General features: G+C 46.8%; 1 protein-coding gene across 1 annotated transcript; it reads right to left on the bottom strand.

The window, feature by feature from the left end:
- Window positions 1-22,709, bottom strand: VCP (valosin containing protein). The gene is made up of 17 exons (XM_059491821.1): window positions 22,542-22,709; window positions 17,559-17,670; window positions 17,007-17,179; window positions 15,091-15,233; window positions 11,897-12,027; window positions 10,091-10,222; window positions 9,574-9,676; window positions 7,741-7,874; window positions 7,349-7,484; window positions 6,241-6,353; window positions 5,487-5,651; window positions 5,257-5,379; window positions 3,959-4,171; window positions 2,356-2,664; window positions 1,342-1,497; window positions 861-1,015; window positions 1-460 (listed from the first exon to the last, which is right to left on the bottom strand). Exons 1-17 carry the CDS (start codon window positions 22,556-22,558, stop codon window positions 355-357), a joined length of 2,421 nt encoding a protein of 806 aa, XP_059347804.1. The 5' UTR covers window positions 22,559-22,709; the 3' UTR covers window positions 1-354.
- Window positions 22,710-23,384: the final 675 nt, after the last annotated feature.

Here is a 23,384-nt window from a genome sequence, read left to right as displayed (position 1 = left end):
TAGAGTTTTGTGGGATTTTTATTAATTTTTTTTTATTATTTTTTGTGGGGTTTTATTTTTTTTTTAATACAGGCTAGCGTTGTACCCTTGCTAAAGCTGCTGATTCTGCCACATAAACTAGAACAGAAATTTCTCAGAAATTAAGTCAGTTCCCCTCCTTGTTAATTCATTGTCTGCCTCCCAACTGAACACCGCTCTGGATTTGTGTTTGCAGAAAACATCCCCTGTACAAAGTCTGACGTGCAGCTACACTGTTCTGACTGAGGAATGAAGAAGCCAAGAGTCCACTGAACACTGGATTTTTCCCTGTACAACGTGGCCTGGTGTGGAGTTTGGTCCACTGAGGGCAGCGAGTTAACCGTAGAGATCGTCGTCATTGTCCTCGCTGTACACGTTGCCCCCGCTGCCACCTCCTGTGCCTTGGCTCGGGCCGGCGCCGCCCTGGTTGCCTGAGGGGAACCTGCATGCAGCAGCGCAGGACAGGAGAGAAGAGAAGCTGTTCAAAAGCCTCCTTGCAGTTCAGTGCCATACCCTCCCCTCTGTGCCAAACCCCAGTGACAACTAAGAAGGAATGGGATGAAGCCTTAGGGAAGGTCAGAGGGCTCATGGCTGCTGGCTGTAAAACCTCGCTTGAGGTAAAGGAAAAAAGGGACTTTGGGGGCACCAACAGAGCAGCTACAATCAACCTGCAGCACAGCCTACATTCGCCACGCTGTGTTGTGGTGCTCCATGCTCAAGGTTGAATGGGAATGCACAGTGCAAAAGAGGCTTGCTGCCCAGAACCCATCAGAAAGCTGCCCCAGTGCTGTGCTCGAGAGCTGGCTGAGCCACACTGCACAGCCCTCACACCCCACAGGTACCTGAAGCTGCCGAAGCCACGGCTCTGCTGTAGGGTCTGTGCAAACATCTCGTATTTCCTGATGTCGTTGTCACTGACAGAGCGGCGGGCAAAGCGCATGGCCTCCTCAAAGTGATCCCTGCGGATCTCAGGAACAGGATCGTCCTCCTCCACCTCCTGCAGCAGGACAGAGGGACCAGGTGAGCTGTGTGCCCAAGCTCCATGGGCCCAAGAGCTGCTCACAGCTTCCCCCCAGGTTAGGAGACTCCCAACACCCTCCACGGCGGGGGCTGGAAAGGTGTGCATGAGTCAGGGCTGCAGAAGGCACCTCCTCAGCAATGCTGACCATGAGGCATCCCAGGAGGGTCCTCAACCTCCCACAAGAAGAGAACAAAGTGCTCCAGCTCCACGCTCTGCACAAGAGCCCACTCATCCCTGAGGATGACAGAGGAACACATCACACCTCAGGCATGTGGGCAGGGAGAGCTCGGTGTACCACTCACCATGGCAGAAGGGTTGGTTTGCCTCTCACGCTCTCGCCTGATCTCGCTCTCGATGGATTCGCGGATGGCCAGTTTGCAGGCACGCTGGCAAATTTCTGTCAGGTCAGCCCCTGAGAAGCCGTTGGTCATCTTCGCCAGGAAATCCAGGTCAACATCCTAGGGAAAAATAAAAAAGAAAGAGGGGCCGTTCCTTTACACCTCATATCCTCAAGTGACAGAAAGGTATCTTTAGATCCCAGGGTATCAAGGTACTGTCTTAACTATGGCCAATTTTGGAAAGATCAGCTGTTGAGATTCTCATTTTCAGGAAAAGTTAACCACATACGAAAGCAGGCTACACTCCTCACACCCACCAAGAATCCACAAAGTGGCTGTAAGTGCCTCTGCACTTACAGATTTAGGGTATGACTTGCTCAGGTCTCAGCACGAGGAGTCAAGCAAAACACCATCAGACTGGAAATAGAGATGGGGCACAAGCAGACCAAGACAGCCGACCTCCTCCTCTCCTCCCCCTCAGTCGAGAGGGTATTATTGCAACCTCCTTTGAAACTAAGTAGGTAAGCTTGGCATAGAAAAGCCTGGGCTCCCACCTCATGTCTGTTTTTCTTTGATCAACTCTCAGCTGCCTTATTGCCTCTTCCCAGGCAAGGGACACAGCTCTTGCCTATGACAGGGCTCAGCAGCAACTCACTGCAATTGCTCCTCTTCAATTTGTATTTGACACCTGTGTGTTCTACACTTCTTTTTTTCCCAGAGTGCAAGAATCTTTTCCACCTCACCGTAATAGGCTTTTCTGATCCTGCACCATGAGCAGAACCCCATTGTGTGACAAAGAGCTGCTCTGCCTGCGGACCAATACCTGGCTTTGCTGAAACCTAACCTCAGAGCTCCAGCTTCCTCTCCCATTCTACTACATGGATGAGCCTCCAGACCTCGGTGCTGTCCACAGCTTGTGAGGAACATAAGCAGCACACAGCAAACCCACGCCAGAAGCAGTGAGGGTGCAGATTCTACCTTCGCAACTGGTGATTTCCTCAGATTGGCCTTAAGGATTGCAACCCTGGACTTCTCATCAGGCAGGGGGATGTAGATGAGCTGATCCAGGCGGCCGGGGCGCAGGATGGCTGGGTCAATGATGTCTGGCCTGTTGGTGGCACCGATGATGAAGACGTTCTTCTTGGTGGACATGCCGTCCATCTCGGTCAGGATCTGGTTGATGACACGATCTGCAGCACCGCCGCCGTCACCAATATTCCCGCCTCGGGCCTTGGCGATGGAGTCCAGCTCATCAAAGAAGAGCACACATGGGGCTGCCTGGCGAGCCTGCAAAAAGCAGTCGGCACCATTATTCCATGCTAATACTGCCCAACAAGGAGCATGCTGACTCCACACCAAGCCTTCCTCACCATTAACACAGCTCAAGAGTACCAGAAGCTCTTCACAAGGAGAGCTTGGAAGAGCTGCTCCGGAGCAGTCTCTTGCCACACAACCCCTCCATTAAATTCTCCTGAAGAACAAGTTGGATTTCCCTGAAGTGGGAACATTGTGAACCAGGCAGAAAAGCAGTAACTCCAATGCCTAAAGTGAAAAACGGAGCCATTTTGCTGGACTATAACTCTCCCTGCAAAACCTGAAGATGTCAGCTGGTTATTCAGGCACTGAAGCAGCTGAGATATATCCAATGGAAAGGAGAAATCCAATTGCTGTCTTCAGCTACCTAATGTGTAGTTATGGGAAGCTGGATCTTTCTTCACAGTGTGCAGTGAGAGGAGGAAAGACCACAGGCACAAGGAGGTGCCTGCTACAGCCCTCACGCCTGCACACCTCTCCAGCCCCTAGCCTGGAGGGTGTTGGGAGTGTCATGACCTGGAGACACAGCTGTGAGCAGGGGAGAAAATCCCAGTAAGAAATAAGGAAGAAATTGGTCACAATAAGAGTGCTCCAACACCAGCACACAGGCCCAGAGAGGTCAGGGATTCTCCAGCCTTCACATATGTCCAGAACTCAATTCCCTGAGCTGATGAAATTTCAAAGTTACCTCCCTGGACAAACACCTGAACAAACAGTCTCTGAGATTCCCTTCCACCTTGATTTTTCTCCATTCTCCTGCCAATTTTTTTTCTAATAGTGCTGTCCCTCACCACAAGAGCAAGGATTCACAGGATAATCCATGCAGACACCTTCTGGGACAGGAGATGACACTATGAAACAAGTGAACAGGAGTGAGTTTCTTTCTAAACTGTGTATACTGCAGCACAAGAACCCATAGGACTGAAAATCTGTAGATGATGACAGTTAATGAGGTGCTAATCGAAGTTTCCAGGGATGAGGAACATACATGTATGTATGAGCCCTCCTAACCATAGTGTCTGCCAAAGGCACTGGGGAATTTATCACCCTCTACTGACAGATGCCAACTGCAGTCAGGGAAAAGAGTTTTAAGAGCTATGTTGCTGAAAAGGATTAATTCCAATAACAGAAAAGAGCTCCTGCTCTCAGTGCAAGTGGGGAAAACACAGAAGACACAAAGAAGAAGCAGTAAGACAGATGCAGTGGAGACAAAGTTCTGGGGATACCTCAGCACCAAGACAGCACAGAGAGCAGGAGAAACACTTACCTTGTCAAAGATCTCGCGCACGTTGGCTTCAGACTCACCAAACCACATGGTGAGCAATTCCGGCCCCTTGATGGAAATGAAGTTTGCCTGGCACTCGTTGGCAATGGCTTTGGCCAGCAGTGTCTTACCACAGCCTGGTGGCCCATAGAACAGAACCCCTTTTGATGGGGTCATGCCAAATTTGAGGAACTTGTCTGGGTGCTCCACAGGATACTGAAAGAGAGCAAAACAAAAATCTCCCATGATGAGCCACAAAAGGTTACCTTGGAAGTATAGAATGGTTTGCATGTCAAGGGACCTTCAAAAGACCATCAATCCAAGTCCCCCGCCACAGGACGGGACATATTTCTCTGAGTCAGTTTTGGTTCTACCAGAAGCACTACCTGAGATTTCTGGTGGATTAAACACAAGATCCTGCCAGGTGCCACTGCAGTTTTTAAGCGGACACTGCCTTGGAAAGGTGCCCAAAACAACCTATTTATCTTTAGGAACTAAGTACAGCAAAGTACTTTCCCAAGTACCAGTTCAGTACTTTCCAGCACACTTAACCTCAGCTTCCCTCTGCCCTGCAGAAGCAAAACGGAACAGCTCATTACCTAACCTATTTGCTCTGCTCTCCAGAGACAGCAAGGTGTCTGATGTGAGCCTTTATCCTCAGCAACGAGGTCATATACAAGACAGGTGATGATTTTAACATCAGAAAGTTAGACTGAAAATTTAGATTCTTTTATTCACAGACAGGATGTTTCTACAGCACCAGCTGAAAGCAGGAATGTATCCAATCCAAACTGCCAGTGCAGACACCTGGAGTTTCCACAGATAATTTGCAACATTTTGTTCTGTTCTTTCCTTTTGTAGAGGGCTTCACAATTACTTCTCACCTGTCCCTGTGCTAAGGCTGACGGGGAGCCCTTCAGAAGGGCTCTGTATGAGCTCTCTGTATGAGCACTTTCATCCACTGCCTGGCAGATACAGCTACCATGTAAGACGATTCTCAGCAGTGGTCCCACTGCTGGTCTCCACTTAAGAGGCAGAACTATGGTTGTTTATGCATGTTGCACAACACCCACATAAAATGCCACTGCAGACTCAGCTCAGGAAAACATAATGCTGCTTCCCAGCGCCTTCCTCAAGTTCACTAAGATGGAACAGCATGGTATTTACAGTCCATTAGAATAAATGCCATAAACCCTCTACATTTACTCTGTTTGCAGCCCAAACAAGAAACTAAAGATATTCTATACTTTATTATAGTATTTTTAAACTGGCTAAGCAAAAAATCTGTTGTAATGCCTTACCTGTACAAGCTCCTGGAGTTCCCTCTTTACATCTTCTAGGCCACCAATATCTTCCCAGGTAACTTGTGGCACCTCCACCACAGTCTCCCGAAGAGCAGAAGGGTTGCTCTGGCTCAGAGCCCACTGTTGTTAGAAGAAAGGGTATTATATGAATTCTAACATGTTACATTCTTTTGCTTCAGAGAGACAATTAATTGCACCCATAAGAATATGAGGCACTCCTGCATTACCCTGAAGTCATCCATGGTCACTGCCAGAGAGTTCATCACTTCAGCATCGATGGTTTCATCTTCTAGGTCTATGAGATCCATCTTCTTTCTGATTGCCTGAAGAGCAGCTTCTGAGCAAAGAGCAGCCAAGTCAGCACCAACATGGCCATGGGTCTCGTTTGCCACCTGAAAGCAGAGCACTGACCATGACTCACAGGGACACAAGCAAGGGCAACACATGCACTGGTCCCTCACTGGGAAGGGAGGAGAACAACATCAGGGCTTTGCTGCACATTCAAGACAAGTCAACACTCAGGCAAAGACACTGTGCCTTCTACTGCCTACTAGAGATCCAATCTGCATCTGGAATTTAGAAAGGTAACCCTGAGAACTGCAGTTCTTCATTCAGGACAGAGATGACAGGAACCATCCAGCATACAGGTGGTGCAGTGACACCACAATGCTCACCCAGCTGTGTGTGAGCTTTTTCAGGGGGACTGTACTTTTAAAGGCAATGACATAGCAAACAAATCCAGGATGACAGTGGCAAGGCACTTCTAGATTGGAATGATACACATTTGTTTCACTTAGCCATGCCATTCCTAACTAGTGAGTGATAAACTGGTCAGAAGGAATCCCAGGGATCACACACTCATGCAGTTCCAGGTTGTCCTAATTGAGCCACTCCACTTGTGCAATCAAGCCTTAACAATACTTCCATTATGAAAGGGAGCACTGGAAATGAGACAAGCTTTCCTAATGGCACACTACTCACCTGCTCCAGATCCACATCATCAGCCAGTTTCATATTTTTTGTGTGGATCTGCAGGATCTCCAGGCGCCCAGTGGCATCAGGGATACCAATATCTACCTCTCTGTCAAAACGACCTGGGGAGCACAAGCACACATTGAGCTGCTGATTCTGCGCACCACAGGAGCTGCTGCCTTCCTCTGACTGAGCAAGGTGATGTTTTCCACAAAATATCAGAAAATGACAGAGTTTTAGGTTTGCCTGCAACATCTATCAGCACATTAGAAGAGACAGAGAAGAGGAGGAGGAAAGGTATTAGGCATTTAGGGAAAGTGAGACTACTGTGAGACTAACAGTAAGACCTTGGGATTATACAGCACAGAGGATTGCAGATTTAGTAACTTCTTCTGAGCTGCATATTTGGGAAATAGGCTTCACTGAACCAACATACCATGAGACATTTTTATTTCTACCTTTGTGTCCTTGTTACAAGAGTAAAAAAATACTGAGAGATTTAATTTTTTAGAACCTTCACAGCATTACCCAAGTGGTGAAACACATGAGGAAAACAGGGTCTCACTGCAATGTTCACTAAGATGTGTACACCTCTATTTTTCGTCCAGCCACAACTGTGCTTTCAAATGGCTCACTACACACTTAAGAGGCCAGTTCCCTCTGCATAGTTGATAGGTTTGCTATTACAGACTCTACCAACTGGTCACACACCAGATATTCATGTTTTGAAGACCTGAGTCTCAGAAACTACTGTAGTGTTCATTAATAAAAGTAACCCAAATCAGGTAATTCACAGCCCTCTGCTATCTAATGCATGAACGTCCCCTTAGGCATTTCCTCCTTAAGTGTGTCCTGAAATAGCTTCACCTAATACAGGCTAGCACACTTTTCCCACTCCTAAGTATTATTTCTACACATTCTCACCTAACATGGCACAGAAAACAACATCAAAGGCTGCAAGCCCGGAAAATAATTTCTAGCAAGAAGCTGGAGACAAGTCAGTAGTTTATGTAACACATGTTCAGCACGACTTTCTGCTCAATCCTTAAGGGGCCCCAGAAGCATGGCCTGTCACAAAGTGTGCGACACACAGGGAAGAGGGGGCAGGGGTGGTTACCGAATCGCCGGAGCGCTGGGTCGATGCTGTTGGGTCTGTTGGTGGCTGCCATCACGATCACGTGCGCCCTCTGCTTCAGCCCGTCCATGAGGGTCAGCAGCTGAGACACGATGCGACGTTCCACCTCCCCATGGGTCTGTGGGGACACAGAGCAGCACTGGCACCAACAGCTCTACAAGGAGCACGGCAGCCAGCACTGCATGGGAGGCAGCAGATACAGCAGCCACAGAATGGTAACAAATGTCCTGAATTGCATCTAACTCTCCTGGTGTCCAACTGAATTCAGGTGTTAAAGAAATGCTGCTTTACTCTGTAGTGAAACGCAGAGACTCATGCCAGCTGCTACCAAAAAAAAGGGACATGCTAATTTACCTCCTACAGGCTCTCTTTACCTTCTCTCTCTTAGGAGCAATGGCATCCAATTCATCAATGAAGATGATGGCAGGAGCATTCTTCTCTGCTTCTTCAAAGGCTTTCCTCAGGTTGCTCTCAGACTCACCAGCCAGCTTGCTCATGATCTCAGGACCTAAAAAACAGCAATGCTGTGCCATTCAGAAGAAAGGCAGCTAGCCCCAAAAACATGCAGCTGAATATTTTTAGTACAACATCCACATGGGACAAGCTATACTTCAAGCCAAAGCAAATACTATCAATCAAATTCACTAAATCTGCAGCTGAAAGACAAGACCAGCATGCAGAATTAGTTTCTATCGTTATTTTGGTGTTTCCAGTTTACTCTAAGAGAATGCAGCACTAGACAATGAGCTACCTTTAGCTGCCTCTTTCCTTACCCTATTTCACACCTGGTGAGCTTCTCTGTAATGTGCCACCACACACAGTTAATGCCAGTCCTAGCTTGCAAGAGAAGCAATCAAATTATAAGGTGATGAATTACCAGGATAGGGAAGGAAAAAGCTCTATGAAGCCATCTTTAGCTTACATTACACACGTATACATTTACCTTTGTATGATCCTATAAACTAGTTTAAAAAGTCAAAACAACCAACCACAAATGAACAAAAACACAATCCCCATCTCCTCGTAAAGGTTAAATATAAAATTGAAGTGTGTAACCACATTGATCCCAAATGGATGGACAGCATTTCCCTAACATCTACAACTGCTGAACACTAGTGGAGGTTTAGAGATTTATCCTGTTTTTACAGATTTTGCTGTCATGCTGATGGCAGTGGTAATGGAGAGAAAATATGCTTCTGAAGGAACCAAGAAAAATAAACCTGACCCTCAGGCAAAGAGAGCTGCCAGCTGCAGAGACACAGGTGTGGGCAGGTGTTCTGAGTATTTCATTATAAGTAACTCACCAGTTCTTATCAGCTCTGTCTGCAGCACTGCCTGCAGCTCCAGATTGGGGCCAGCAGGCAGCGAATCCATGGCTTACTCTGACAGTGTTATTTTCATTATGCAATAGATGTACAAGCATCTGAAGAAACGGCTGGTGCATTAGCATTCAGTGACAGCTTCCACACACTTGAGGAAGTATATGACAGGGTGACATGTGGCTAAAATCCAATCTCTTGAGATAAAAGCAAGTCCCTAATCTTACTGCCGGTCACTGCTGTGCTGTCACATGATTGAAATTGGAGAAGAAAAGCTGCATTCCTTCAGTAAAAACGCTCTTATTCCAGCACTGACTAAAATGGGACAGAAAAGCAGTGTGGAAAATTGAGAATCTAGTCCTTACTAGGTATCAACTAGTATCCATCTCAAGTGCTACAGGTGACGCTTTTAAATAGGAGTTATGCCACTTTTGTAGCTAAGTTCAAAGGATCTCATTATAGTTTTCAGGGAAGCTCCCTCCAAATAATGTACTGTGAAACAAAAGAGGTCTTTGTGCTTTACTTGAGGGCAAAGAGGAATCCAGAGCAGCAGCTTCTTTTCTGAACAGAACATGGTGGGAGCAAAGCCAGAAGCCCTGCCAGTTCTGCCTTCACCAACACAAATGGAAAGATGGACAGCAAATCCCTGTGTCTCAGCACGATCTTCCAAGCACTCTGCTACAACACAATCAAGCTTCAGGGAAGCGCCACTACACATTCTTCCACACAAAGGACTTCCAAGTGTCCCCAGAGACACACTTGAAAGAGGTAAGGAAAGATGTCAGGAAGACAATGTGGCCCTACAAGCTCTCTTAACACCATTCCTTACCATAAGACGAACAAGTGAGCACAGAGCAGACCTGGACCCAATGCAGCCACAAAACTTACCATTGATCAGGAAGAAGAAAGCCCCTGTTTCATTGGCCACCGCTCGGGCAATCAGTGTTTTACCAGTGCCAGGAGGACCATACAGCAGGATCCCACGTGGAGGCTGAGGACAAAGGTAAGGGACTTAGGCTGTGAGTATCTGACTGCTTAAGCAGCTTCACAGTGAATTTGTAAGCATTTGATAATGCCAGTCTGAAATTGTGATGCAAACTCATGCAACAGCTGCCATGTCAGCACTGCTATCAACACCCTTTACTACTTCCCACAACACACAACAAAAACCTTGCCAGTAACTGGCAGCGCTGATTCAAAGCATCACTCTGTTTTACAAGCTGCCAGTGTTCCAGTCTGTCTCCAGAACACGTACGCAAATACCTTCCAAAGACTAGCATTAAAAAAAATCCAAAAACCCACACCACAAATTGCTTACTCCCCTCTCCAGTATCTCCTAAATCTCTGTTGTGAAGAGACATCTCCCAGGGCAAGCCCACTTATCCCCCTGCACGTGAGGACATACCTTCACACCTATGGCCTTGAAGAGAGCAGGGTGTCGGAGCGGAAGCTCCACCATCTCCTTGATTTGAGCCAGCTGCTTCCGGCAGCCACCAATGTCATCATAGCCCACCTCATTCAGTGACTCCTCTTCATCCTGCCCAGGAGGAAACACATCAAACATCTGAGTGAAAACAATAGCTCAACAACCCCTCCCAGTCTACAGAAGCCAGAAGTATGGCTTTTTAGACATTTCTTGCCTGTCTTGAGATTCTCCCTTTCAAGTCTTCCTGATGTCTTCTATAATTGTTTCTTAGCTCTGTCTTCCCAGACATATAAAGAGAATTGCCTGCACGTACTCAGCCTTCACTGAAGCCCACCCTCTGGAATGACAGCCTCTGCTGCCAGGTTCCCTACAGACTCTAACACAAAACAAGCTCTGTGACTCTTTGATGGGGCTAATGGAAGTAACAAGAGACAATGTCAGTATAAAATATACTTACTCCATAGAGTAAATGCTATCTATTTGGCATATTCTAGCTGCCAGATACTCAGGTCCAGTGTTACCCTTTGAGATTGACTCCAATTAGCAGAGAATGTTAAGGTCCAGACATACAGATAAGATCATACCAACTCTTCCCTCACGATATCCATCCATTCTCCTGTCCAAACCTTTACTGGCCTCAGTTATTTAGGCAACGCTAAAATAATAACATAGCCTAGAATCTCAGAGAGGCTTAGTTCAAGTCCCACCTGTTTCAAGCAGGGGCTGGACCTAACAAGCACTGAAAGTCTCAATATTGGAGATTTCTGCCCCTCTCTGGGCTCTGCTCCAAGATTGGGGGAAACATTTTTCCAAGGATCTACTGGGAATTTCCCTTGATCCAGCTTATATTAGTGTATCCAGTCATGTCCCTGGGCACAGCTCTCAGAAGAAGCCCGGTCATCTATCCCTTCCCATCAGGCAGTCACCAGTAGGCCTTCACCTTCCCTTCTCCAGGCTGCATTATCCCATGATCCCAGTCCCTCCTCCTTCATTCTTGACCACCAGCTCCTCATAATTTTTGTGGCCTAGGCTGAACTTACTCCTGTCTATCTCTGCTGTTGCTGAAGAGGCCAAGTGGAATGCATGGAGTGCCCAGGTGCAGTCTCACAAGGGTCACAGATGTGTTTTTCAGAAGGCAGCTTACAACAAACCAGCACTCACACTATTTACAGGCAGAAAAAGGTACTTATTCTATGAAGTACACACCCACCTCAGCTCATTTTCCCCACATTTCCTACTGTGTACAGTAAGGTTGCCAAAACCTGTCAGACAAGGCCCTCAGGCTGCCACAAGGTTGCAACACTCAAGGCTTGACACCTTAATGAACTGGGGAATTTTTATTTTTTTAACGTATACCATTTGAGGATTTCAAATTTCTCTTGGAAAAAGTGCTCATCACTTTCTTTTCACATGGCATGAAATGTAGCACCATTGTAAGCTCTCTCTGCTATGGATCAAGGGAACACTGGAATCAAAAGATGCATCCATCCAAGCACAGTGTGAAATATCTGGAAGCAGATGCAGAACAGCTGCTGCCAAAGCACGGCATCTCATCAGCAAACCTACCCCCTGGTGCTTTCAGCATATGAGGAAGACACTGGGAGTACCTTTCTCTGACTACCTTCAGCAGCAGCACATCTCCTGAAACCAAAGTTTCTATTACATTCAGTAGATAAAATGTCAAAACAGGAACTGCAAACACTGCTGCCCTCCAGCACTGTCCCAGAAACAGGCTTTAGACAGAGGAGATCCAGCAGGAGCACCACGTGGCAGGGTTCTGCTCACCTCTCTTTTGATGGGCTCTCCCTCACAATGGATCACTGTGTCTGGAGCCACTATGCAGTACGGGCTTGGATCTGTCTCCACCACTTTGAACTCCACTGCACGCATCCCTCCACGCACCAGGAAGATGTCACCTGTAAAACCCCACATGTCAGTGGCCTGCTGCAACCCACATCTGCAAAATACCAACCCCAGTACAAACAGCAGCCCCAGAGTTTAAGGAAGTTGGTCACACAGGCAGACACTATGGCATTTATAACACCGCTTTGCATGTTAAATTTAAGATCTGCATCCACTGCAACAGCCTGAGCACTGTTTCAGTTCTCAAATTTCATCCAGTAAAAAACAGCAAACAATGGAAAAGAATACCCTGCCCAAATACAAACCACAAAGGCAAGAAATCACTTTTTTTTTTCCCATTCAGTTTCAATTTAACATTTTCAGGACAGGCAAAAAGCCCTAACCCAATAACAATTAATTCTGAATTTATTGTAACTAGTTGATACTAGTTATAACTGTTTGTCTCCAGAAGCAGAATAATAGGTAACACTGCACTGTGACTTCTTGTTGACAGACGCTGGATAACTTCGACTTGTGTCTATAGTGTACTTTCATCAAAGGTACATCAAAAGTGTTATGAACACAACCCCAAAAGTCTGCTTGGTTTTCTACTCACTTCCCAATTATTCCTTAAATTACTCCAAATAATGAATTTACTCAGGGTGCCAGCTGGTATACATGTCTCGGTTTGATCTGGGATAGAGTTCATTTTCTCCCCAGTAGTAGTTCAGTGCTGATTTGGATTCAGTTGAGAATAATGCTGATAGCACACTGATGTTCCAGCTGTTGCTCAGCACTGTTTACCCTAATTCAAGCACTGCTCAGTTTCCCAGGCTCTGGCAGGGAGCAGGTGCACAAGAAAGCAGGAAGGGGCAGGGCCAGGAGAGCTGACCCAAACTGCCCAGAGGGATATTCCATGCCATAGAACACCATGCCCAGTGCATGAACTGTGGGGACTTCACTGGGAGACATCACACACCGATGAGGGACAGGCTGGGCATCATTCAGCAGGCGGTGAGCAACTATCTCAGGTGTCGTGTAACACCAGTCTTTTTTATCCCCCATGTTTCATCCCCTATCTATTCCATTATTATTATTATTATATTTTACTTTGTTTCAATTACAAAAATGTTCTTAACTCCAAGGTTTCTCCTTTTTCCTGATCTGCTCCCCATCCCATGGCTGGGTGGGGAATGAGTAGCTATCTGATATTTAGTCACATGCTGGAATCAAAGGACAACAGTCCTTGGCAGCCAGCACAGGGAAAAAGGGTTGGCATAACAACAGATCCGAGTAGAAGGTGTTAAGACAAATTTGTTATATGCATTCAATATATAATAGTAGCTGGTGATGGTGTTTATTTGTGCTTGTTCTCAGGCTATGTTTTTAACACCTCACTCGGTGGGAGTGCCCCCTGTGGTGAGGTTTATTGTCCTTGCTACCTGGGCTAACATGATCTTTCTGCTGTTCTTTGCAGTAATGGCTTATGATGAGATGGAGGCGCTGGTCCTGAGAGGAATCTGAGGAGTGAACTGAGCACTGCCATCGGCCCTGTACTTCGGGAGCCATCCACTGGGAACCACTGGTAACTGCACTTCTCCTATATCTCCTGATGTCTTCCTTCCCGACCTCTTTCAATGCCAGGCTGATTACAGTAGCATTTGAACATTTTAAAGATTTTTAACATCCTTTTAATACACCTGAATCCAGACTGGTTCTTGTCACAGAATTTCCCGAGTTGGAAAGGACCCATGGGGATCACTGAGTTCAACTCTTGGTCCTGCACAGGACAGGCCCAAGGATCACACCACGTGCCTGAGGGTATTGTCCAAATGCTTCTGGAATTCTGGCAGCACGTCACTGAATGTGATTCAGGTCATGTTTACAGTTAACATATTTAAGAACATCACCCAGAGGGGAAAGTGTCCACGCCAGTGACTAACTAAAACATTCTGAACTCCTGAACAAGTGTGGAATCCTGAAAAACTAGTAAATATGTGGAAAAAGGTGTGCCATCAGGCTGGCAGTTCCAGAGAGACACAAATCACTGCAATGTGCTGGGACCTGGCCCAGCACATTGGAAGCCCGTTCCATATTATTCCATACTCTAAGAGGAAAAAAAGGTCTTTGGATCTGATGACAAAACATCAGGCACTGAGGCTACTCTATCCCAGGGACAGGCAAAGCATGGTTTTCAGAGGGAGTATTGCATTCCTTATTGTGCAACAGCCTCTGGAAAACAAAATGATGCAATGGACTGCTCATGATGACATGGAGAGCAAAGGCTGGTGGGACCAGCAAACTTTGGGACAAACATTCAGCAAAAGCTGCCTGGACTGCCCCTGTCCAGCCAACACTTTTACACGCTGTAGAAGGAGACAAAGTTCCTGTAGTGCACATAAAAAATATGCTGGGATAAACAGTCTGGGTCACTGCTGCCTCAGGCAAAGGCATGCCCACACATGGTTCTGCTTTTCTACACATTGTTCTGCTTTTTCTCAAGGACCTGGGTGGACTCTGTGGGTGATGTGGGAGGATGGAAAAGCCCAGTGTATGGGTCAAGGTGATTAGATTTCAGGTGAGAGTAGGAAATTCACTAAATTGCATGATGGTAATTGTTACATGACACTCATGTGATCACTTCTATAGCAGCTATATGCACATCACCACATTCAGCACCTCACAGCAGCTGACTCCACCACTCCACATGTGGTGATCTGAACCTGAGTCCCCTTCAATTACCACATTAATGAAGGATGGACTCTGATGAAATTGGATAAGCACAACATAAACCAAATCAATTGATTAATATGCGGGCAACTCACCAATTATATCACATGGTAGCAACTTAGTTTAATGAGATTTTCTCCCAAGTACCACCTGAGCCTTTCTTATGCTCTTCCATCTCATACAGCTAAAAAAAAATGCAAGAGAACTACCAAATTGCAGCCAGCAGCAGCAATTACTCCTTCTGAAGATTAAGGAAAATTTATATCATCACTAGCAAAATCTCTCCCTACAGATGCTGGTCTAATGCCTCATGGAGATCTGTGCAAGCTTCTAGAAATTCTCTGTATTTAGTCTCAGGACTAGCTCACACTTGCGGCCATGAGGACTTGAATGACAGGCATTGTTACCTTTCCTGATAGGTCTGTAAGCTTCCAAGAAGTAGGGCTTGAGATAGACCTCAAACAGATTCCCTGTGATCCCTTCTACCGTGTCATCAATTGGCAGCACGTGGATACGCTTGCCATATTTCACATCTGGGCAAGGCTGGATGCTGCAGAAGAAGAAAACTCCAGTTAGCGCTGGACTTACACCTCAGTGTTACACCTGGACAAGAAAAGACATGCCCCTTCCCAGGAAAGAACATCCAAAAACCATCAAAAGCCTTGGTGAGACTTCCTACCCACACAGAAATATTTCAGTACTGACAAGGCAAAAATCATACCCACCAAGAGCTAGTCTTCACAGCACACACTGGCTGTTACTCCTTTCAGCCCTGTCCAAGACCACTGGAGAATTTAATAGTTTTCTCCTACCCTTCTGCTCTTCTGCAGACCCCCTCTCCACATTCACACATCTCTAATATAGCCTAAAGACCTGTGAGAGTCATGAGGAAGTTTTTATATCAACAAGCTACTGGAGAACCAGCTGCAAGGAAAAGTGAGTTGGGGAAAACACTTTCTTCCCTCCTCTCTCTCACTGCAGTGCTCAGTCCCTGATGCTGGCTACATTAATTCCAAGCAAAGGCTCACACAGTACCAACCAGAGGTAAGTACCTTTGCAGCCATGTGTAGGTCAGTCCCACTTCCTGAGGGCTCATGAGTAGGTTGAAGGCTGAAAGCCCTTTTCCCTTTTAAATACATTTATTATTTTGTTACAGTAATTATTTTGTAATGTAGCCCAACAGCCTACTGTAGCAACAGCTCAAAGTATCCAGCTGCAGCAGAAACTGGCTTCACCAGCTAAGAAAAGCCAAGGAACTGCAGCTGAGTACACAGCTTCTCGTATGTGATATGTGACTTTTATTAGACTCCTAATGGATTCTTTTTCTTTTACCACGTGCATCACAGAGAGGACACAGCAAGAGGGTAAAAGACAAGAGAGACCGTCCCAGAAGGAAAATATTTGATGCACCACAATCAGGAAGTGTTAGCATAATTATCTGGATTTTGGCAGAAACCAGGGCACTGTAACACTATAAGCAGCTAAATATTGGCAATAAAAACTGAGGGCAAGTGAGTGAAAATTCCCTGACCTTGCAAGGAATCAAGACAATTGGTAACACATTTGGGAGACTGAGAACGACTACAGACACAGTGCTAACAGAGAAGACAAGAGACTCCAACAGAAATCTCACATCAGGTTAAAGTAAGAATTCACCTCTACTTTAAATCCAAAGACACAAAGCACCATTTTTAACCAATTACAGTGGTGTTTAAAACTTGCATTTTTAGAGGTAAAGGGATGGGTGGAACAGCATAATTTCTCTCATCTACTAAGTTTGTATAAAAAACGTTTTGCATTTAAAAATTAACACAGATATCACTTCAGAAAGTCTGGTGTCATAACCAGGCTCTCATTTTCTCAGAGACAATTCTTAAGAGGACAAGAAGCTGTTAGCCCTCCCTTATTTAAACCTGCAAATTACCACTTATTATGTTCAGGAAATGCTCATGTGCTACCATTCTACCCACTCCCATCACAGAATGGGACCTATTAAAGCAGAGATACGTATTTCCAAGTTTTACTACTACTTTTAACGTCCCCCCAATTCAAATAATTTTATGATTCTACTTCCCACAAGTGCTGCACAACAAAATCCCTGGAACATTTTTTAAGCATTCCTAATTTAATAATGACTTTAAAACAAAAACTGGAATATAAATATCATTGGGGCATTTTTAATCTTGTTATTTGTCTGCTCCACCTTTTTTCTGGCATTCATTTTTAACAGGTTTTAACTTGTTTTTGCAAGAGGGCAGCTCAGATACTATGAGATAATGTGTGATGCTGCTAATGTTTTCCACAGGAAACACTGTGCCCTCACCTGATCACATCACCCAGGCGCACTCTCAGGTTGTTGCGAACAACCCTATTCATGCGAATCTTCTCATCTGAGCAGGTATCATCTGACAGAACAATGCACACTGCTTCTCTCCTCTTCTTTCCTTTGAGCAGAACAGTGTCTCCTCTGAACAGCTGCAGTTCATCCATCTTTGCCTGTAACCAGCAAAGTGTTAGAACAAGCTTTTGAAAAAACAGGAATTCAAGTATTTGAAGGAGTTATTTGACTTTGGAAATTACAACTTGGAAGTGATATACTAAACCCAGAGAACAGAGACTCTTACTACAGTAGTATAGAGCTAATCCTGAAACCAGAGGAAGGGCACAAGTCCAACTGAATCCTACAAACTGAGGCTCAAAAAGCATTTTGTTAAGGAGGAGTGTCAGGAAACAAGACAACCCTCCCTCAGTGGTAACAGCTGTAGTTTCTGACATAAACACTTGTACTCATGTTGCAAAGTTACATTTCAAGTTAACAGACAGCAACAGCTTGCAAATTAGCAGATTAAATGCTTTGCCTCTACGGATGACGCACCTGGGACAGTGACACAACACTGTTGTCTTCATTGATGGCTTCGTCAACAATTAACCGATTGGGCCTGTTCTTCTGCTTCAGAATCGCAGTCGACAAGTCATCGGCTTTAGAGCTGGGAGAGAAAACACAGCTTATGAGCCTGCATGATACCGGCCCTGCCCAGCCACCTCATTTTCATCTTCACTTTCTAAAAGTTTCTTTGTTGTCTTGTCTTTTAGACACTTTATGTGTTTGTAGCACAAAGGAGAACATTACTTCCCAGGGACCAGTTGCAGGAGTTCAAGGAAGGATGTCTTCTGCCAGTAAATGTAACTATGAGCTTCCAATGGATACAGCTATGAAGCTATCCACGAAAAGAAGTGGTCAGTGAGATCTTGCTGACTGTAAGATGTTTCGCCTCAATGAATTAGTCAGACTCATCTGAAATCACATGTAACTGCTGCCAACAAAACAAAAGTTCAAGTCTATTTGGTGTCAAATCCCAGATAAATAGCAGCATTAAAGGACAATGCTGGGGCAACCCTGTCAGGAAGAGCTGTAAGAGTTAAGCCTGTAGATGCCTGTTTGTTAAACCTAGCAAGCTGTAGAAATATTCAAGTGCTCACAAAAAATTATTTTGTGTTGGGGGTTTTTAGCTGTTTTCCATAACGTCACAAAAGTCACTGCAGCTCTGGCCTATAATGCCACCAAGAAATACAAGAGATAATTCACTTCCCTTGACAAAATGGAGCAAGTAAAAGATCAAGGAAATGGAAGAAGGGCAGATTAACTGTTCTCCTTCAAAATCTAATACAGCAAATAATTCACTCTATGACAGATTATGAACTGAAACCAACTTATTCTAGAGGAGCTCTTGAAAGCTGTACATTAGCCCACACAACAGGGGTGGAGTGCTGTAGCTTCCCCCAGTGGGCTGACTACTTTCTCCAAGTGTGTGGCTGTGCCAAGGTCAGAAGAGAAAACCTTGCATAGTATGACTTGATTCTGAAAGAAAATAAATTAAAATAAACTAAAATAAAGTCTTCCCCTGACCTAAGGAAGCAGCAAGCACTGGCAAAAAGCAGGGAGCTTCATGGACAATGGCAGCAGCCATAACTTTGGCTCCATCTCACCCTTTTTGAGACAGAATGATCAGAAGAAACCAATCCTTGAGTGGAAAGGGCAGTGCTTGGCATGTTCACTGCATTTTTAAGAGTCCATCAGAGAGGGGTGACATACCTATGGTGTGATGTTACCCAGGTCCCTCCCCACCTCAAGGCAGAGGCTTTTCCAAGACAGGCTATGCAGTGTTGGCTCCCTTCTCTGCCACGTAAAAGGGGAAACAATACCAAGCAAGCCCGTGAGAGCAGCCAGCTTGCTTTCAAAAGGGTTTCAAGCTTCCCTTAAACACTAGTATCACAGGAAACATGTTGCAAACCACAGGCAACATTATTTTAAGTGAACAAAAGTTGTAAAAGATTTTCTTTCCCGGACTGCCAGCACTATTGAAAGTTACCTTTTTCCTCTTTATTAAAGAGTGCAAGAGGTAAAAAGAACACAATAAAAGCTGCTGGATACATCCTAGACAGGGCTCATGAATTCCACAACGAATCTAAAAATGTGAGTCCTAAAAAGCCTGCAATTTCCAGGAAAACTGAGAGAATAGTAAGTAAACTGAACAAATACATTATCAGGGCAGATTATGGTTAAACAGTGCATAAAAACCAAATACCTACTTCTAAGGACTTTGCCTCCTCTTTAGCTCATGGCCACTGGAAACTGACCCAGCAAACAGATTTCAGAATTTCAGCTAGGGGACACCAGGGAGACACAATACTCCTTATGCGGGTTACCCAGAGTGTGACTGTAACTCCTCCCTCTGCACACAAGACGTGGGTCCCAAAGCCTTTTGATAAGAAACCACTGCCAGACTTCGGCTATGTGAAATGCTGCTGAAACTATGTGTCTGTCCCTTGGGATGCAGGGACTGCCATTACAGCCAAAAAACCAGCCGGGAACACCAGATCAAAAACTAACAGTAGACAGACCGGGTAACAACCGGAGGCTTTTCAAGCAACACTCTAGACAAAACAAAAGCTGCAAAAAACTGGAGAGGAAGTTTGGATAGCACCTGACATGCAGCAGTGCAGAAGAACACAGCAAGAATCCACTTGGTTCTGCTAAATAAGAGAAAAAAGTTTTAGTATGGAAGAACTGAACCTACATTTCCCTAAGAACTGAGGGCTGGATCAATATCAGATGCACTCAGAGTGATCAAAAAGGATTGGAGGCATTAAAAATGGAATAAAAGTGTACAAGAAAGCGCACCCAGGGAGCTAAATGTGCAGGGTCAGCTTCAGCGCTCTGACCCCATAGGTCTGCAGAGGAAAAAACAAAGCTGCTACAAAATTACATGTCAGCTAGGCACGGAAATGATGTCATTTCTCCTGCAGACAAGGCTAAGGTTTAGACAGACAAGCATTACCCATCTTTCAGCAGCAATTTATAATATTGTTATCATCACCATTTGCCCCCACTGCATCTCTCCAGGGGTTCCTCATGCTGCAGCTGAAATAACAGGGCAAAAGAGATCTGTGCACCTCAACCATGATCAGACAAACCCCAACAACAGTGGGAAGGAGAGCACAAACACAAAACACCAAGCAGGAAAGCCTAAGGCATGAGCTGGGACTCTCTCCTGCCAGGAAACTTTGGGAAAGGACAAGGACAGAAAGCTAACCCAGGTAATAGTTGAAGTTCTTTGATGAGCCTGGTCAGAGACAGCCTGGTGGAAACCTTCCAAATCACCTCCCTGACCTACCCAGTTCGTCAGCTCGCTCACACGCTTTCCCTCTCACCCCTTTCTTTCCCTGACTTAACAAAGAGACGAACTGAACACAAAACATAGCTTTAGAGCTGTTTTGGAATTAAAAAGTAATTCAAGGTCTTAAGTAATTCAAGGTATTAAGCTGCCCTTAGACAGAAGCCAGAAGTGAGGACACAATCAACTGCACAGCAAATGGCCAAGCTTGCACATAAAGTGCAAGACATCTACAAAACTGAAGCAAAGATGCATTGGCCTTAAAGGCCAACCATGAGCAGGCTCCCTCAGCCTCCTTTTCTCTCGCAGTAATGCAGTTCAACAGCTTTACTTCACATATGGGACGACCAGAGGCACTTCCTACAACTTACAGACTCACAGAATAACCTGAGTTGAAGGGACCCATCAGGATTATCAAGCCTAACTCCTGGCCCTGCATAGGACAGCCCCAACAATCCCACCATGTACCTGAGATCATTGTCCAAATGCTTCCTGACCTCTGCCAGGCTTGGTGCTGTGACAACAACTGGAACAGCTCCCTGGGGAGCCTGTTCCAGTGACTGACCACCTTCAGGATAAATCTCTTCCTGGTATCCAACCTCAGGCTCCCCTGACACAGCCTCATGGACTTAATTACACCAGTGGTGGTTTCTCTCCATGTCAGAGCTCCCCTTGTTCAACAACTGATAATGCCCAGAGCCATCACAGGGCAGGGTATGAAGAACAAGAGCAGAAAGTGGTTACCAATTAGTGATTCTTCTGAAAATGATAACCAACCTCCAAAGCCCTGCTTAAAGTAAGGAAACAAGCTGTTTCCTTTCCTTCAAGCCCGTGCTAAAAACAAGGGAGAAGGCAGATTGAATGATTCCAGAATGCAGTAACGAAAGTGAAATCAGCCATGTCTTCTGCACACTGACGTGATTTTTTTACCACCATCGTTGTGAAATCACTTCCCAGATAAAACCTGTGAGCAATTCCTTACCAATCTGAACATATGATTTACAGACTGAACTGCTTTTCCCAAGTAGGTATTAAAGAAAATAGTCATAAAGCATTTTTATCCCCAAGTGAAGTATCTGAAGTATGTGGTGACTACAGACACTGAGGTAAGACAACAAAGGGGGCAGTTTAGACACACTGTGGAGAAACCAAGTTTTCAACACTGTTTCAGACAGGCTGGGAGAGGAAAACAGGGATACCTCAGAAATCACACTCTCTTAGCTTTTGGAATGCTACTTGCCATGCCGAGGCTCGGTTCAGCAAGATGGCTGCCAGCAGCTGTGACAAAAAATGGCATCTAAAAAGTAACCGTGATCCAGCTGCAAACAAACTTTTTCTGGTCCCTGCGTGGGTGAGAAAAACTTTGCTGAAGTAGAAATACCTTTTTAAAAACACTGTTAACCTCACCCAGTTCCACAACAGGGGTCTGGGAATGTCACTTCCACTACAGACACGGAATGCCTGGCACACTTCGCTTGAACTGACCCCGCAGGGCCAAGCAGTTTTAGATTCCAGAAGTTGTTTAAAAGAGGGAAAACCTACTCAAAGAACACCAAAATACACTAAATGGGACCAAAAGTGCCTCTAGCGAAGTCAAAAAGTCACTTTCAGAATTTCTAGATTGGGAAAATTTATTTTTTGGGTTCTATTTCACGCCGCTCAAAATGCACGTGGGCTGCGTGCGGAGACTGTTACTCACTGCTGGGGAGCACGGAAGACGATCCTCAGCCTGCAACTGAGCACAGCCGACAAGAGTGAGGCAAGACACCCGAGACGGAAACACCGCCGACCGCCTCGGCCCTGCCCGGCACAACATGTCGGCCTCGGCTAGCGCCAAATCACTCGCCAGCCCCGGCTCCCGGGCCGCTGCGAGCAGAAGGAGCCCGGGACGGGGCTGGAAAACAAAGCTCTCCGTAGTTATGGCCCGGCGGGCGGGCGGCCCTAGGCCCGGCGGAGGCCCGGCGGGAGGCCCGGCGCGGCCTCGCCCCCCCGCCATGACTCGACACTTCCCGGCCAGGCCCGGCCGTGGCGGGGCGGGCGGCGGGAAGCGGTTCATCCTCGTTCCGGCGCCGCTTTCGCCCGCCTGGGGCCCGCGGACCGCCCCGGGTGAAGCGGGCAGGCCGGAGCGGGCCCAGGCCGCAGCGGGGCCTAGGCCGCGGGGAGGCGGTGGAGCCCGCACTTACTCGGATCCCGAGGCCATGGCGCTGCGGGGAGGGGGAGAGGGGCGGCGGACGGCGGCTCCTCGGGGCGGGCGGGGAGTCCGGAGGGTCGCGGGGGTCGCGGGCGGCGGGCGGAGGGTTCGGGGCGTCCGCGCTGGTTGAGCCTCAGCGCCGACTCATCGGCGAGGGGAGCCCCGCCCACGCCGCCTCGCCTGCCTAGCAACAGCGTATGCCCGCCAATCGGAAATTCCGGTCGGCCGCCGTCTCGGCCAATGGGCGAGAGCGAAAAAGAAAGACGGAGGGCTCCGCCCGAGCCACGCCCCTCTGTGTGCCCTGGCCAATCGTCACCAGCCAGACGCCACTATGCGCAGCCAATCGCAGTGCCGCTCACCCTTCGAGCGACAGCTGCGAGGCCAATGGCGAAGAGCCACCGACGGGAACATGCGGGAGGGAAGTCCCGCCTTCACAGCCACTGCTGATTGAGCAGCTCCCGAGGGCAGAGCCAATCGGAACGGGCGTGGTGCGCACGCGCGCCTCTTCCCGCCACTCAGGGCCGCCTCGTTCCTGCTCGTGGTCGGGAATGGCCGCCGCCTCAGGGTGTGGGGGGGGGCTGGGCCCGCCCTGACACGGCACCGGCACCGGCACCGGCCGCCAGGCCAGGCGGCTCAGGCCACATCCAGCCCGCCCTCGAACGCTCACAGCGAGCCAGGGGCAGCCACAGCTTCTGTGGGCAGCCTCTGCAGGGCCTCAGCACCCTCAGAGGGTAAAATATCTTCCCAATACCGCATCTAACCGTGTCCTCTGTTAGTTTGAAACAGTTATCCCTCATCCAGTCGCTCTATGTCATTGTCAAAAGTCCCTCTCCAG

The sequence above is a fragment of the Ammospiza nelsoni genome, chromosome Z (genome assembly GCF_027579445.1).
Source record: "Ammospiza nelsoni isolate bAmmNel1 chromosome Z, bAmmNel1.pri, whole genome shotgun sequence".
Classification (NCBI taxonomy): Eukaryota; Metazoa; Chordata; class Aves; order Passeriformes; family Passerellidae; genus Ammospiza; species Ammospiza nelsoni.
Note: the sequence above shows the minus strand (reverse complement) of the source record. Positions and strands in the feature narration are given on the sequence as shown.

Bases quoted from the DNA above. Each gene is read 5' to 3' on its own strand.
- VCP (XM_059491821.1), bottom strand. The intron at 4,172-5,256 runs GTAAGGCATTAC...GCTCTCTTTCAG, and splicing joins AACTCCAGGAGCTTGTACAG to TATCCTGTGGAGCACCCAGA. The intron at 1,016-1,341 runs GTGAGTGGTACA...GTCCTGCTGCAG, and splicing joins AAACCAACCCTTCTGCCATG to GAGGTGGAGGAGGACGATCC.